General features: G+C 39.5%; 1 protein-coding gene across 1 annotated transcript; it reads right to left on the bottom strand.

The window, feature by feature from the left end:
- Window positions 1-148: 148 nt before the first annotated feature.
- nptxra (neuronal pentraxin receptor a) lies at window positions 149-12,962 on the bottom strand. The gene is made up of 5 exons (XM_079644432.1): window positions 11,945-12,962; window positions 6,601-6,883; window positions 5,953-6,194; window positions 5,065-5,244; window positions 149-3,349 (listed from the first exon to the last, which is right to left on the bottom strand). Exons 1-5 carry the CDS (start codon window positions 12,650-12,652, stop codon window positions 3,119-3,121), a joined length of 1,644 nt encoding a protein of 547 aa, XP_079500558.1. The 5' UTR covers window positions 12,653-12,962; the 3' UTR covers window positions 149-3,118.
- Between the last annotated feature and the right edge of the window lie 4,251 nt (window positions 12,963-17,213).

Genomic DNA, 17,213 nt, shown 5'->3' with positions numbered 1-17,213 from the left:
ACAGCATGACCTTGTTACTGCTACCCTTGAATTACAAGTGTGTGTGTGTGTGTGTGTGTGTGTGTGTGTGTCCTTGAATATAGGATCACTTTTTTTCTGAACCTTATCAAGTATTAAAGACTAAGAAAAGAAACACACTCTTTACATCTGAAAATTAAGACTTTAATACAGATTTGAGGTTTTTACACAGCACATATGCAGAACAATACAACACCATACAAGTCATGGACATACAGTATTTATACAAACAACAACATGAGATTAAACAAATGCAGACAGTGAAAAACAAATGTGTCATGTAAGAAAACATTGCCGATACTTCTTTGAGTTAAAAAGCTTTCAATTCCAATAAACAGAGTAATTTCACACCACTATCAAAAAGCCCAAAAAGAAAGCTCTTACAGGAGCTGAACAGACACCAGGCATAATAATATGAATAACACTGCAGACTGAGAGGACTCTTCAAAGACACTGTTAGGCACAGCGAGATGATTTTGACCTGATTAAGCAACGGCACCGCACTTAAGTCCTGTGTTTTCAAATGTTTCATCAAAAACTCTTAAAAATCCACCAGGGGATTCACAGAAATAGTGATGCTTAATTAGCTCAAGTTCACCTCGCAGCAAAAATTATCCGACGGAATATTAAATGAGATGTTTTTTCTTTTTCACATGGGTACAAACACCCTGACAGGCACTTTCCACTAAGGATTATTTTATGCTAAGGAGAGCCGGTGTTTGAGAAAGTGTGAAATGAACAATCTGTTTCTAACTTCATCTCCCACAGGGTGTTTTCTCTCTTGGTCAGTGGCCCAATATATCAAACTGTGACTCTCCACTTACCTCTCTGAAGCGTCACTTTTGCACGGGCATGAATGTAGGAATGTTAGAGTTAGAGGTTGCGAATCAAACCACATTATTGAGAGGTTGCATGTATATTATTGCAAAAATAAAACAGTCAATATAAAAAAAAATGTAAATGTTGCATTATGCCAGTTTTAAAATAGTCTAGGTATATGTTATGTATGTTTCAAAGTTACATTCAAGACCATGAAAACATATCATCTCTTTAAGTGTTTGTTTACATACATTCGTGTATCTGGAATGCTGACCAAGACAAGTGATATAAGACATCACAGTCAGACCTTTATACAGGTCATGAAATGTGATGTCGTTAAACAAACCATTAACATTTGTCCCCTCTTCCTATGTCACATGTGGGCTCATTAACATATACTACCCTCCATCTGAGTATCTCATCACACATCTTGAGAACTGGCGATGGAAAGGTGGGCTATATTTTTCTTGCAAGCCCATCATCAAGACAGTATGAAAAATCTTTAAAGCAAGTAAATATGTTCTACTGGAAACCGAAAATACAAGTATGAACCTAAAAATGTCCCCTTAAAATAACAAAGAGTGTACTTCAAGATGCTAGAGGTTGTAAGAATGACATAAATGGGGCAAAGATTTGTCAAAAGTATGTGTAGTGCCCCCAGAAAATAATAGCCTTCAGCTAGTGGTATTGATTTCCTTAGGGAATAAGACCTTTTTTGTTTTGGCTTCAGGCCTTTATAGAAAACACAAAGAAAGCCACCCACCAGCAATGGATGCAGGAGGCACTGTATTCTTTTGTGAAACTTGTGAGCTGCACAGTGCAGTGGCAAATAATTATATGAATACATCATGCAGAGGTGAAAACAATGTAACATCACTCCTTAAAAGTGTCAGATCTATCTCTTACCTTCGTCTTTCCTTTCTTTTTCATCATCTTCTCCTCTGTATTTAACATTCTCCAATGCTTTCATCACCTTACCACTCCCTTCTCTAAATCTGTCGCAGCCCTTAATTTACTCAAACACGACCTTGAGGAGGAGGGATTCAGCTTTACACAACTTCTAGCAGCCTAGTGGAGGTCAGCAGCTCTTACAAAAAATGTGAAATACATATTCAATTTCACCCAGTTTAGGCCGTTAGAATGAATAAAGCAACACAGTCTCACGGCATTTCGTGTTATAGTCACGAAATTAATGTGACTCGTGTTCACTAACACGATTTTTATACTACCAATAGAAATACATTGCTTTTAAAATCGTTCTGTGTGACACAAAAAAAAATGCAAAAATCGTGTCGATGAACACGAATCAATAGATTAAATTAATTTTGTGACTATAAAACGAAATGCCGTGAGAGTGGGTTGAATAAAGAGTGGTAATTTATGCACAGATGACAACATCTCTACTAATCTAATCATCACTAAATATTTTGGGAATAACTCGTTTACAATCTTGCTGAAGGTTTGATAGGAAGTTTGATACTCACATGTGTAGTTACGCTAAGTATGAAGCTAGCACCAGCTGTTAACGGTTTCAAGCTATTGTTGAACAATTTCTTTAACGTTAAGATATTGACAGTTGGTAAGCTAGCTAACATGCTAGTTTTGGTAAGCTAACCTATCATTGCGTCATTGCTTACACATCACCACTGATTAATAGCTAGCAGAAGATTCAATTGTCTGCTAGCATTACATCTTAACATTCACATTTGTTGTCTGCTAGCTGAACAAAATGCTTAACACTTCCTTTAAAGCTGAGAAAGTGACCGTTTTTTTAGCTAGCTAGTATACTATTATTGGTAGGCTAACATTCACTGTGTCATTGCCTGTACATTAATCACTGATCAATAGCTAACAGAAAGATGAATTGTTTGCTAAATTCACATATTAACATTCATTGCATGCTGCTTTGTCTGCTAGCAAGGCTGCAACTTTTAGATGAGCTAAGACCAATGAGCAAATAGTTTAGTGTCGCCTGAATCTGGAGACAGATCTATAACAATAATTTTTGAATTTCGAAATTACTGCGAATTGTCCTACCAAAAATACAGCTATATATATATGACAAATCTCATCTCGTATTGCACAATTTTCCAGTGGACCTCAATGATTGTAGCCTACTGTATGTGGTTGCTAGAAGTGTGGTAAAGTAACTGCAACGCCTCACTTTACATTTTTGATTTACTTGTCAGTCCATGCCACATAGAGTTGTTAAAAATAAATCCACCCATTCTTAAAAGGACTACAACTCTACCTCTCCCTTCTCTTCCCATTCCTCCATTCGTCATTGAGAATTCCTGTTGTGTTTACTACAAGGCTCCCCAGGGTCCTTTGTTGCTCCTCCGTTAACCTCCACTCCGCTCTCGGTCCAGGGGGCCACGCTGCCCTGGGTTACTTTGCCACAGCGGGCCAAGCTAGCCACCTGGTTGGAAGACAGCACCCGGTCCCAAATACCCACCTGGGATAACTCTCCCACCAGGGCCTGGGATGAGTCAAAACTTCCACCTAGGGAATCCTTTAAAAAAAAAAAAAAAAAGTAGAGAAGATGGATCACTGAAAGGATGTTTTAAAAATATATTTTACTTTCATACGCTGCTATGGACAGTCTTGCACTAATGCACATTTCTCAAAGTTATGGAAGTGACTGTTGGTTTGTATATAGTGATTGTTGTGCTTTTATATATGTTTTAATGTGTGCATATGTATAAATGTGTCTGTTGATTGTGTGTATATAGATATATACATATTTTTATATATATTTTTATTTTTCGTATTCAGGATTGTGGGAGACGGCATTTCGATCTCTCTGTCTGTACACACAAACTGAAAGATTGACAATAAAGTTGACTTTGATACAAAAGCACAGCTTCAATGGTTTTGTTGCCTTGAGCCGGATTGTGTTCATTCTCGCAGGAAGATGAATATGATGTGAAAAAATGGACTAGTATGAATGAAAGACTACTGAATTGATGTTGAATATCTACTGCATTGTACCGCATTGCTCTACTCGACTTGACTCGCTCTTTTTTTGTTGGCCATTAGCAAAAGTTGTGGAAAGTACTTGGTCCTTTTTTTGGTACCATGTTGGTAGAGGGTCTAAGCTGAGTTTAAAGGCCTTCTAGAAGGTAAAGTTAAAACACTGGACACCACTTATTGGTCCGAGAGGAAATCTAGCGCAACAAAATGCAACCTTAAAATTCACCACAATTATTTTTTGTTTTTAAAATGGCCATCCCACAAAGATACACAGAATACTACGCTGTGTTGGTGCAAACATTTCTCTGTTTAGAGATTGATAAAAGGATCCGGTGAGTGTTGCTTGAGACAGTTTTATAAGGTGAAGCTACTGTATGTCGGTGATCTACAAACACCACTTACAATGATTGAGTGCTATCCGCAGTGGAAAACTAAATAAAAGAAAGTACCTTGTACAGAAAGGGACTTGAGTTGAGTGGAGCAGAGCCATAACATGCAGTGGAAATGCAGCTTTTGAACATTACGCTCACACCTTATCTACTCAGCACTAGAAGATCCCACTCTGTTTAGCAGCACAATCCAAACTAAATTGAATTTGTAGATTTACTGTGTCGTACTTTCTTCAAGGCTCTCAAAGTGTTTCATGCTTTTACTTATTTACTAACATTATCTACACCTTGTGGATAAGTCAGTAAGTGAATAGCCTTGCAGCTGCAGGGGGAATTTCACTCTTTGCTTACAGTGCTGTAGTCAGCAGTAGACTAAGGGGGTACCAAATTAGATTTATTTGCAAGAAATCATGCCCGTTATCACTCTTTTCGTCATGGAAGTTGTATTTCCACATGTATATTTTCCACATCCACGTTTATATATATTTTTTTTACTTTTTAATGCTACTTTATTTCTGTTTCTGAAATATTTTGGACTATTTATTTCTTGTGTCTTAATTTCTCTTATGTACATTGCCTTGTTTTTTTATGCTGCTGCAACGCAAACATTTCCCAAATCGGGATGAATAAAGTACCTATCTATCTATCTATCCATCTATCTATCTATCCATCCATCCATCCATCCATCTATCTATCTATCTATCTATCTATCTATCTATCTATCTATCTATCTATCTATCTATCTATCTATCTATCTATCTATCTATCTATCTATCTATCTATCCATCCATCCATCCATCTATCCATCTATCCATCTATCTATCTATCTATCTATCTATCCATCTATCAATCTTCATACACTTACTTGCTCTTGCCCGAGTATGAGCACTCCTCCAGGTCTGACGTGATGTCCGGCGGCCACTCCGTGCCCCTCGCCCCTCAGCTTTCCCCCCTGGTAGGCCTGCCAGGCTCCTCCTTTCTGGCTCCATGTCACACAGATGTGCTGCCAGCTGCCTTTAGACAGGTTAAGAGGCAACTGCGCCACCTATGAATCAACGAGCAAAAGGGCAGTTCAGATAAAGCAGATGTCTCTACACACACACCACAGATTTGTAGGTAAGAGATGTCAACCGGCGTTATCTGTTTCACTTTTTTGACAGTCCTTCAACATCTTATTTGTCTCGTATTTCTTCAGTTGTATGGTATATTTCGTCAGTCCCAAAGACATCCTGCTACCTTCAAGGACACAGAAATTTCCCCCCAGGTATATATTACCATAGTGAATTCATTAAACTATACCTAAAGCACAGCCCTGCATTTCATTGCCCTGCGGTGCTCTCAATATGGTTTGCAATTCAAACATAGCAATGGAGCTATTTAACTGTGTCTGATAAATATGCTCTTCCACATGATGTGTTCTAGTTATGGGTAATTGGATATTTGTTTTCCACCTAAGTTTCCTGATTGTCCGTGTCCAAACTTTCCATGGGGAAATCCACGTTTTCCATCCATGTATCTTTTGATGAGACATGGAAGATGCTAATTATTTAAGTTGAGCATGCTTTAAGTTTAGTACATTTTTGTTACCCTCAAACAGAGCCAGGCTAGCTGTTTCCATCATTATATATGATTGCGGTGAAAGATATGGTTGGTCTGAAACTTCTCGACCAATCAGAAAAGCATATTTAAAAATGTTAAACTCTAGCAGCGGATAAGTTAGCTTAGATACACAGTGGACGCTCAGATTCAGTACCTTATCATTGATGAGCAGCTCAGCGGGGGTGTGCAGGCCTTGCATCAGCACCAGTTCGTTGGGTTGTTTGGAAACAGCATAAGACAGCGGCGTCCCGATACCCCGCTCCGCGGGCCGCAGCCACAGGCACAAGGTTAACGCCCGCAGCGCCGGGATGGCGTGTTTCACGACAGCGTACATGTAGTTTGTCCGAGTCGGAAAGGACAGCCTGTAGCCCTCTGGGAAAGAATGCCCTGAGACACCTGGAGAGCATGGAAACAAAAGAAGTGTAAGAGAGTAAAAGTAGAACTCATTTCATCTATCTGTCAAGAGGATCAAAAAGATTTCCTGCATTTCTCATCAACAGTAGCTCTCCTTTTTCACATCAAAACATCTGATCTGTCTTTTTCAAGCAGGGGATTGATTTCATAGTCTTTCTGATCTTTTTAAACATGATTTATTCATCATAAAGAAACACCATGGCTTGATTTTATCAACAGTTATACAGAACTGAATCATCCCAGGTAACTTTTATGGAAGACCCTTCCTCATCATTACAGTCTTCAGTGATCATGCAAGTGATCCATCAATTTACCTATGATTACTTTCCATTTACCCATTAAAACAAACACACACATTCTGATTCTCCTCCTGTCTGGTCATTCCTACCTCCCTCCAGTCCCGAGAGTCGGTGGTGGAGTTTATTAATGCCGTGGTCGATTTCTTCTTTGTGCTTCTCAGTTTCCAGCCTCAGGCTTTTTCTCTCTTTCTCCAGCAGCTTCACCTTTTTCTCCAGTTCCCCCTCCAGGTCTTCCACCCTACAGGGCCTCTCAGCGCCAGCTCTCTGCCCCGGATCAGCCAACCTTTCCTGGCCGCCAGTCGTCACGCCTTCTCCTGGCGCTCCTGAGGTGCTGCTGTCCGACTGGTTGTGAGTAAACGGGCCAACGTCTGCCTGCAGAGGAGGGAGACAGTTGATACAAAGTCGTTCAGAGAGTGGGTTCGGGTTCAGGTTCTTTATTTGTAACCGTAGTTAGATTTAGTTTGCAGATAAAAAGACAAGGGATCCATCCTGACACACTCTAAAAACAAACACAGACAACAGAGACATCTCTAATAAAAGTACACCCTGCTCCGTCAAATCTCAAAATATTTAAAAACATTAAAAAAGAAAAACACTAGTACAAACTACAGATTGTAATCTCTGCACTATAAACACATCTAAAGTTCAGTTAATACAGTGTGTTTACTACTATAGCAGTGAAGCTCGACATTAGGTTGGTTGCATGCCCATGTGAGGAAAAGTTATTATACCTGATTAATAATTGATTTCGTTGAGACACTACATCACGCCTGGGGAAACAACTAGGGGCTGGTTGAAAAGGTTTCACTGTGCTGTAGGAAATTCAATGTTTGCTTCTTAAAGGATAGTTCAACATTACTTTAAGGACTTTTTTCTGCTGGGTTGCCAGGTACTCTGCCAAGAAATAGTTCTGCAAATAACCCCCCGTAAAAAATACAAATTGTTTCCTAACCTAATCTTGAATTTCCTAATTCTGTAAGCAACGGGAAAAGATGTTGGTATCGCAAGCGTTTCGGTTTGCTTTCTTTTAAAAGTCCAAGTAAGTTTGACCGAAAACGTTCGAGTGGGTTTTGGTTGCATGTTGGTAATCGATCCGTGAGAAAAGCAAAAAAAGGTCATTTAAACCATTTCGATTTGTATTAGCTTTGGAGCTTTAGCGATCTTGTCTCTCAAGATGCTAACAGGACTGTCAAAAATGAAGAAAGCGCATAGTAAACCAAGTCTAGGCCCGAAATGTTAGCCGTTGCCCCCAGAAGCTAAATCATTATCAGACTTTGTCTTTTGTATTACTCATATTAGATATAATGTGCTCATTGGTGACCTTTAAACATTAGATGGATTTTGTTACATTACATTACATTACATTTAGCTGACGCTTTTATCCAAAGCGACTTACAATAAGTGCATTCGACCAGGAAGATACAAACTAGAAGAAAACAGAATCATATAAGTACATCAGGTTTCATAGAGCCAAACATTTCAAGTGCTACTCAACTGGCTTTAGATAAGCCAGCCCTTTATTAGTATATAAGTGCTTTGTTAGTAATTCAATCGCTCGAAGTGGAGTCTAAAGAGATGAGTTTTCAGTCTGATCCGGAAGATGTGTAAGCTATCTGCTGTCCTGATTTCAATGGGGAGCTCATTCCACCATTTTGGAGCCAGGATAGCAAACCCACGAGTTTTTGCTGTTACCGTTGGACAAAGCCAGGCTAGCGGTTTCCAGTTGTTACGCTAAGCTAAACTAGGCTAACTGGATACTGGTAGCTGAGTACTGATATGTAAATGTAACACTATTTCTTTAAACTTGGTGTGTTTTTTGGACATATTGAATATCAAAGCTTACCACAGTTCAGCTACAACAGGGCTGCTTTTGAAACATTGCTTGTGTTTTATTTTAGGTTTTATTTGTTGATGTTCTCCCGATGCTCTGGAACGTCTGGCATGACTGGAGCAGGGTTTGTACTGTACAGCTCACACATGAAGCTATGGGTACGAAAACACTGCAAAGAGAATCAACTATTCCCGTCAACAACACATTTTCTTTCGAGGCTCAAGGATAATAGTTCACTGGAGTATTGTTGGAAATACAGACGCTGCAAGATTCCTAAAACCTGCGTGGTCCAGTATATCCACTGAGAACAATTTTTCATGGTGCAGAAATACATACTCTCCTCGAGGGAGTTATTACAGAAAACACATACACCTACAGAACACAACAACACATGAAAGACACACAGCGTGCAGCTTTCACCTCTATTATATGAGATGATACAGATAAGCTAAGGCCATACGGGATGGGATTTTCTTCCTAAAATAACATGTATTGTCCTGGGGAAAAGCTACATTTTGTGGTAAAATCAACACCAGAAATAGTTGAAATATTAACACAAAAGGTTCTGTGTGCACCTTGCTGCAGAATAGACTGTGCACTATGATGCATTTGCTGTCCTGAGTCTCAGCATGATGAGTGATCTGCTCTCAAATATATTTGACAGTTCTGTTGTGGAGCCTGGGGTCGGCCTTCAAGGCAGATATTTACTCCTGTAGATGTCTAACCTTTCTAGAGAGAAACTGCAAAAACCTGTGTACAAAAAACAACTCAATTTATCACTGCTGATCTCAAGATATTAAATATAGTAGTTTATACTTACATATCCACATTACATTTAAAACTAAGTCGAGTGTGCCTAACATATTGGTGCCTTTTGTGTTTTTATCAGCCACACATTGTCAGTCTGTTGGTTGGTACACCACCTCGGTCCTAACTGAAATATTTTAACCAGCTATTTCGTGGATTTTCAGGGAATGAAAACAAGCATCTTTTTCTATAATATATCTTTAAATATCCACATAAGGTAGGCTAGAAGACATGGCTCCTCACACTCATATAAAATACAGCCACAAGCCTACTTAAAGTGAAGCAAAGTGCTAAAAATCGCCACACTCGAGCAGGATCAGCATGATATTAAAGAGCACTTACAATCATTAAGCCTCTGGATATGATGGAAATCTTACTGACGTTGCAGGAAAAAAGCACAACTGCTCACTCATACTGTTATCAGATGTGGTACCAAATGTAATGGAATAGAAATGGAAAAATCATTACAGCTGCACATTCACACCATTTGTCACCATTTCAACTTTTTTGCCTTATGTCTGCATAAAGGGAAGCTAGTATATGATTGAACTGGAGACAGAGGATGAAAACAGGTTCCTTGTGTTGGTTTGGAACATATTGTAAAGTACTGTCTGCACTGTGCTGTTAAAATACATCTTTAATTCTGGTGAGATTATGTATTTACTACTACTACTACTACTACAGCAATACATCTCGACATTAGGTCTGTTGCATGCAAAGAAAAGTTATTACACCCAATGCATAATTGATTATGCTGAGACATTACATCACAGATACGGATACAACGAAGGGCTGATTCAAAAGGTTTCTCTATGCTGTGGTTCTTGTTATGTTTGGTCCTTAAAGGGGACATATTATTCTCATTTTTAGGTTCATTTTAGTTTTTGTTCCTCTACTGGGACATGTCTCCATGCTTTAATGTCAAAAAGCTCTTTATTTTTCTCATACTGTCTCTTTTCACCCTCTGTCTGAAACCAGAGCCCAGTCTGCTGTGATTGGTTAGCTGGCCGGCTCTGTTGTGATTGGTCAACCGCTTAGAGATGACCCGCCCCTTAGCCTATCACGTACGATGTGTTATGGAATACGATACGTGTTACATTAGTAGAGTTTGGGAAAATGTTTCTATAAATTGCAATATATCGTAATACTCTGCAAATGTTTTGTTAAATCGCAATCATATTGTGTCTTCATTGGTTGCCTAAGTCCCACAACTGCTAATTATCGAAATTTAGATGTAACCCTTTATAACCTCAGACAGGGCCACGCTAGCCGTTTTCCCTGTTTACATTATTTATGCTAAGCTACGTATTAAACAAAATGGCTGTATACTGAAAGGACAGATATAAGAGTTCTGGATGTTCTCTTCTAAGCAAGATGCATATTTCCCAAAAATATTCCTTTAAACTATTTGCTTTTTTCTTTATGTCTTAAAGCCTAACTCTGAATGCTTAGCGTTGTGGAGAAATCTGATGGACATTTAAACCAGTTATTTGACCGAACTTTATTCCTTTATGAGTGCTTCTTCTTCTTTGTTTACCAGTACACATTGGATGTAAACACACCCCCCTAACCCCCACACTGTTGATGAAATACAGTAATGCCAAGTATACCCTGTAAATAGAAACGAACACTAGAGTATTGTTTTTTAGGTTCAACTACATTTCACCCTGAGACCGGGAAAATCCATTTAAATCGCTTCCTGTCAAAGATTAATGTGTTCATGAAAGTGTAAAAACAGTGTGATTATTATTCAACCTTTGAGCATTCTGGGGGATTCTATCTGACAGTGGCGACGACGTGTCCTATACACAACCACAGAGCGAGGAGTCCTACTGCAGCGTGTTTAGTCTGCGATCTCTACACATTTAGGCAACTCATGAATTAAGGATGTGATTTATTTGGCCGAAAATGAGGATATACATCATCATGCCCTGGTCAGAGGAGAGAAGCCCGTTTTCATTTGCTCTTCTCCGCCTCCTGATGCATCCTCTCTCCTCTCCTCTCCCCTTATCTTTATCCTCATTTACCCTGAGCCCTCCTCCCCCTCTTATCTCCCCCCTAATTCTCTCTGTTACCTTTCATCTATCTTTCTTTTAATTAAAAAGGTCAATCCGTTTTTTGGAGTGAAAATCTACTGAAGCATGCTCGTCAAACCAACCGCTTGATGTATAATTAAAGACGGTAACACTCAAATACAATATCACTGTTGATGATTACAACATTTAAAATCAAGAGGCATTTCAAATGGATTTGTTGTCAAAAATGAAGGGAGTCTTAAATCTGGCTGTGAATATCTAATATCATAAATCTTTTGGATAACTCACTTGTTCTCATTCAAAATTAAAAGCCCTTGCCTTTAAAACCAGTCATGCATTCCCATGAATCTTAAAAGGGACTAGAAGAGACAAATATAGACACATATCTAATGAGATCATCAGGTTTTACATTGAAATATAGCTAAAGTTGGAGTAAAACAATATTATTTAAAGCTCAGGTCATGAAACACCATGTGAATCTGTGAATTCCCCTGCATTCTATACTGGTCTTGCAAAAATAATATTGCACTATTTCACTTCTACTCTGTTTCTTCTTGCAGTATTTGTATTGTTTTTTTTAATGTGTTTGATGTATGATTTATGTTGCATTGTTGGAGGAGCCTGGGATTTAGGATGTTCATTGCCATAACTGTAGCATATGACAATAAAGCCTTTGAATCTCCTTATGGGACCAATCACTGCTGTATGGTTTTGTCTGCATAGGAGATGATTAATGAAGGACTGATTCTCTTCACATACCTCCAGTTTCTCTATGCGGTCTTTGAGCTGGGTGATCGCCTGCTCCAGCTCATCCACAGCCCTCACGGTGAGCATGTGGCCGCTCTCAGGTGTTGACCCCGGGCTGTCCCGCACCATGACCCGCTTCAGGTGCGTCTCCTCCGCGGTGGCTCTGCCCCCCCGCAGCCCCGCAGCGCTGCCTCGTCTCTCCGCGATGCTCTTGCCGTCCAACCCCTTCTCACACTCGGTTAGTTTCCCTGTGAGCTCCTGGATGGTCCTCTGGTCCGTCCGTATCTGGTCCTTCTGCTGCAGCACGGTCTGCCGGAGCTCCTCGGCGGTGGTCCGGAGATACCCCCAGTCTTCCCCGGCGTACAGCGACGGATCATCCGCTTGTTGCTGAAAGTTTTTCGGGTTGCACTCTCCAGCTGGTATCGGTGTGCAGATGAGTCGACTCACCGTGGGGTCATGCCCGGTGAGTCCACTGACCCCGTCCAGCCCTCCGAGACCAACATTGAAAGTGGGTGATTCTGAATCGGGTGTTTCAGAACCATGGAGAGCTCCCAGAGATCCGGGCCGAGCCATGGAGCCCGACGCGCCGCGGCTCTGATGCGCATCCGGATACAGAGAGTGGTTGTCGGCTGGCGGTCTCTGCTGACCCGCGGCAGCCCTGGAGGATCCGGTGTGGACGGCGGCGATGATGCAGATAACCGCTCCGACGAAGGCCACCATCCCGGCGGCTAAAATAATAACGATGAACTTCAGGTTTGCGGCTGGGTAGATCGGTTATTAGAAAAAAAATCTAATAATGAAAAGACTCAAACAAAAGAAAGCTCCAAAGTGTCAAATTATTAGCATGTCTCTAAATGTAGAAAACAACAAACCTTCTTCACTTTTTTTCCCACAAGAACAGATGATTAGAAAATAAAAGAGATCCGCACCGTAATTGAGTCAACCGAAAACATGAGAAGCAGACAGACTGTGATACACCTCCTCCCCCCATTCAGCGCGCATGTCCTCAGTATTCAGGCAGAAATACAGCCCGTTAATACTGAAGCAGAATGGGGGAGGGGGTGAGGGGTTAGAGTGTAAAAGAGAGAGAGAGATCCATGCAGTGACATAAGCACATTTCTCGATGATATCTTCCTCCTGTAGCCTAGCAATTACTTTTCAAGCAATGTTCAATCTGTGATGGGAAAATCCCATCCTATAATAAACTTTGCTTTTAATAACACATCAGATATTCTATCAACATGTGAAAATCCACATACAGCATCAAAAAAAGGTACATTTGTGTCTTCTTTGCGATGTTTCTATTTCTTCAAGCTGGATTTTCCTCATCATCACAAAGTATTATTTCCCCTCCCTTCGGCGTAATATGTTTTGCTCAGCAACACCTCATAGGACTACTGTAATGCGATGTGTGCATGGTCATAAGTCCGCCTCAAGGCCCTCTTTAGCACAGCTCTACTGCAGCAGAGATGACAGAATAATGGCCCTAGAGGGAGTGTGTGATGTGCTGGTGTGAGAGCCCTATAAGCTGGTTTCATTGAACCATGCTCACCAGTAAAAAAAAGACATTTTAATCTGGATGTGATATGCACAAACACATGTAATGAAAAATACATTTATGAGCATGCAGAGGGGCAGGGAAACAGAAAAAGAGAGGTGTGGGAAAAGTCTTCCCCATGTGTATAAAACCAGTGTGTGATGTGCATTCTCACACGAGTATTAAAAGGGGATTTGAGCTAAGACTTGCGAGAGATGTGTGAGGAGGGGGAAACGGCGTGAGACATCTTGAGACATCGTGAGACATGTCTGCAGCAGAAAATAGCTCCAGCTCTTCTTCACAGGAACACTAGAATAGCAAAGTGGATTGTTAAGTACTCCTGAAGAGAGCCTGCGAAGAGTAAATGTAAAACAATCACATGAGTAAGAACGATGTCTGAGTGCCGAGCATTTGTGTTCATAAAATGAAGCTCGAGGCATTTTCGGGAGCAAATAGCTTCGCGGAACTGCCTAATGATGCTTGTGGCTTTATATTGTTTTTATCTCTGTATTTCAGGAAGATGAATATATAAACACACACATATGGCTCTCTACATGGATGCCCTTGGGTATTAAAGGGTTGTTTTCCTTTCATCGAAATGTCAAAAGGTCGAAAACTACAGCAGAGTACATTTTTAGTCCACTGAATCTGACATATGAAGTGGATTAAAAAGACCAGTGTGGGTGAAGCATTCTGGACTCCTCATGTTCGAAACATAACACTGATCTAATATGTCGATAAAAGCCTCTAGCTGAAGCCAGTAAGCTCAATTTATCATTGAAGTCACCCTTGACCTATTTGTTGCATGCTGCAGTGATTTTAGAGCTTTAAAAGTTTTCCTTTGTTGGGGATTTTTCATCTTTTTAATACACTTTTTGCACAGGATTTGAGCAATAATCTTTACCGGGGGATTTCCGAGCTGCTCAGCAACTCAAAAAGCTGAAAACATTGCTCCTACCAGGAAACACGTTGCCATTATTTGTCTGTTGACTTTGTAAGTAAGGGACTTATCCTCTCATAAGCTTTGGAGGCAAAATGAATTGTGGCAGAGAAACATTTCGTGTTACTGTTATGTTTTCTTCTTCTGTTGCTTATATTCTGTAGTGTGTGCTGCTCCTTTATCAGCTGTAATTTAATAACCTGTGGGTTGTGCATTGGTGTTCGGATCAGGGGGTAAGAGGTTCAAACCCCACTGCAGTCAGCATGTCGTTGTGTCCCTGGGCAAGACACTTCACCCCAAATTGCTCCTGTGGGGATTGTCCACAGTATTGAGTATGTAAGTCGCTTTGGATAAAAGCTTCGAACAAGTGACAATGTACATTTATGAACTACAATAATCTGCAGTGGTGGAAAAAGTACATTTTGGTTATATGTGCTCACTTGAGTATTACCCTGTTTCTACTTCTACTACACTTATTTGAAGAAAACTACTGTATTCTTTACTCCTCCATAGCATTTATCTAATAGTTACTTTTCAGACTAAGATTTTACGAACATATTTACAAATATTCTAGAACAAATTGCACTGTAACAGTTTATGAAAATGAAATAATCCATCTGTTATGTAACATCTGGTAACACTGAAATGCTGCCAATATGTTAACACATGAGAAAACACATAATGTTTTAATGTAAACAGGGTACATGTTGCTGCAATATAATACTTTACATACAAGCTTTTCACTTCATTACTTGAGTATTGGCTTCTCTTATTATGTATTTTACTTAAAGGGGCCCTATTATGCTTGTTTGTAGAGGGACAACATACAAATATCAACCTGAGAATGAGCAGAAAAGGACCCCTTTAAGAAAAGCATCTAAATATCTCTTCCGTCTCTGATGGCCTGTGATCAGATATTTGATAGGTTACAATCAATATGCGTCACTAGATCTGTATACGTCAGCTTCTTGTGTAAGAATATGGGTGCTAACATCTAAAATATTTAAATTATGAAAAAGAAAGAAAGAGAAGAATTAACAACAGGCATAAAATAAGTGCGTCAAGAAGCTGATTAAAATTCAAGTCATGTGTGCACTTAGTTTATAGTGCCATCTAGTGTACAATTTCTCTCTATCGCTCTTTAATCTATCATTATTCAATTACACCACGAACCAAAGGTCTCCCAGTTTACGTCTTTACTTCCTGTCTCAATTCTCTCATATGCCTGTAGCTAAATAAAGGTTATATTACTACTACATGAATGCAGTGAAGAGAATAAAACATTACAACACCGTCCTACATGCCTTCACCAAAGGGAATACATCATGCGTTCTTGTGACTCCTGCATCTCTCCTCCGGGAGTTCATGGGGAGTTCACTGACTCTGACATGTCACTGGAACAACAAATTTGCAGGGTTGAGAATAATAAATCCTTCGGAGCTGTGGGGCGATTGCAGCTCAATCATGTGTGTGTTTCAGCTTCGCAACAGGAGTGGGCTGAATGCCAAGATATGATGATTGAAGTAAGTAAGTAAAAAAAGAAAAATCAATGACTTTCGTTCAGATTCTCTGGAGTTTTTGAACAAATATAGAAGAAAAACTCACTTCCTGCTTTTTTTTTTTGGCGCTTATTGGTGGAAGAAGTGCATGTTTAATCAGTAACCAATATATCTTATGTGTAAGTGTGGGAACTAGAAAAAGCCCAATGACCAAGATGCATTCAATGTTTTATTACATTTTGGTTTTCATATACAATTGTGTATTTTTTGCCATTTTTTTATCAGATATAGCAGAAAAACTCTCTCCCTGCCTTTTTTTTTGGCGCTTATTAGTGGAAGAAGTGCATGTTTAATCAGTAACCAATATATCTTATGTGTAAGTGTGGGAACTAGAAAAAGCCCAATGACCAAGATGCATTCAATGTTTTAGTAAATGTCTGTTTTCATATTAAAATTGTGTATATTTTGTCCCGTGCAGTCGCTGCAAGTAGGATTTTGACATCTGAAGTGATTAAAGTCTAAGGATTATGGGATTTTTTTAGCACATATGACCACTGAATTCTGCATTAACCAATCAAAATGGAGAAATATAGGTGGCATAACTGTATTAAAGGATTTGGATCACAGATTTCAAAATATACTACAGTTTTTTAGATAAGTCAAGTAGATCATATTTACTGTATATAGCCCCATTTTATGTTAATGCAGACTATAGACACATTTTATACTTTTATTTTCCTCTCAATACAAACTTCCTCAATGGTTTCATGAGCAGAGCATTCAATATTGCCTGATTAATATTTAATTACGACTATTACTACTCTTTTAAGTTGTTCTGAAATAGTACTCGCTGAACCTTTTAGATTTCTTTGGGACCCACTTTTGTGAAGAACTGATATAAAGGATAATGTTAGTATGTCCTTTCTATCAACAAATCGTACGAAAAAAACTAATCCATCATTGAAGTATGTCAGTGCATCCAGTGCCATATAAATCCAATCCCCGAGACCTAAAGTCCTCCACTGTTGTCTAAAAACACCCCTTTTTGACTGCAGTAACTGAAATAGATTAGGTGTTGGGGGCTGCCTTGTAAGCAAACCTGCCACTGTAGTCATTTGCAAAAACAATGTGTAAAATAATAATTTATTTTTCATAAGTCAGCGGACCAATTTGGCTAAATTGGGACTTTAGACTGCAGTTAAAATGCAGACAACACTGGGCTAACCTTTAAGTTCCTTGAGAGGTAGTTCATATTTCGTAAGTGTGTGTTGTTATATTCACTTCAACACACCTGTTCTAAATGGG

Source organism: Notothenia rossii, assembly GCF_949606895.1.
Source record: "Notothenia rossii genome assembly, chromosome: 8".
In the NCBI taxonomy this organism is placed as follows: domain Eukaryota; kingdom Metazoa; phylum Chordata; class Actinopteri; order Perciformes; family Nototheniidae; genus Notothenia; species Notothenia rossii.
Note: the sequence above shows the minus strand (reverse complement) of the source record. Positions and strands in the feature narration are given on the sequence as shown.

Bases quoted from the DNA above. Each gene is read 5' to 3' on its own strand.
- nptxra (XM_079644432.1), bottom strand. From the start codon at position 12,652: ATGGTGGCCTTCGTCGGAGCGGTTATCTGCATCATCGCCGCCGTCCAC. The intron at 5,245-5,952 runs GTACTGAATCTG...GTTGATTCATAG, and splicing joins AGCTGCTCATCAATGATAAG to GTGGCGCAGTTGCCTCTTAA. The intron at 3,350-5,064 runs GTAAGTGTATGA...TTTTTTTTAAAG, and splicing joins TCATACTCGGGCAAGAGCAA to GATTCCCTAGGTGGAAGTTT.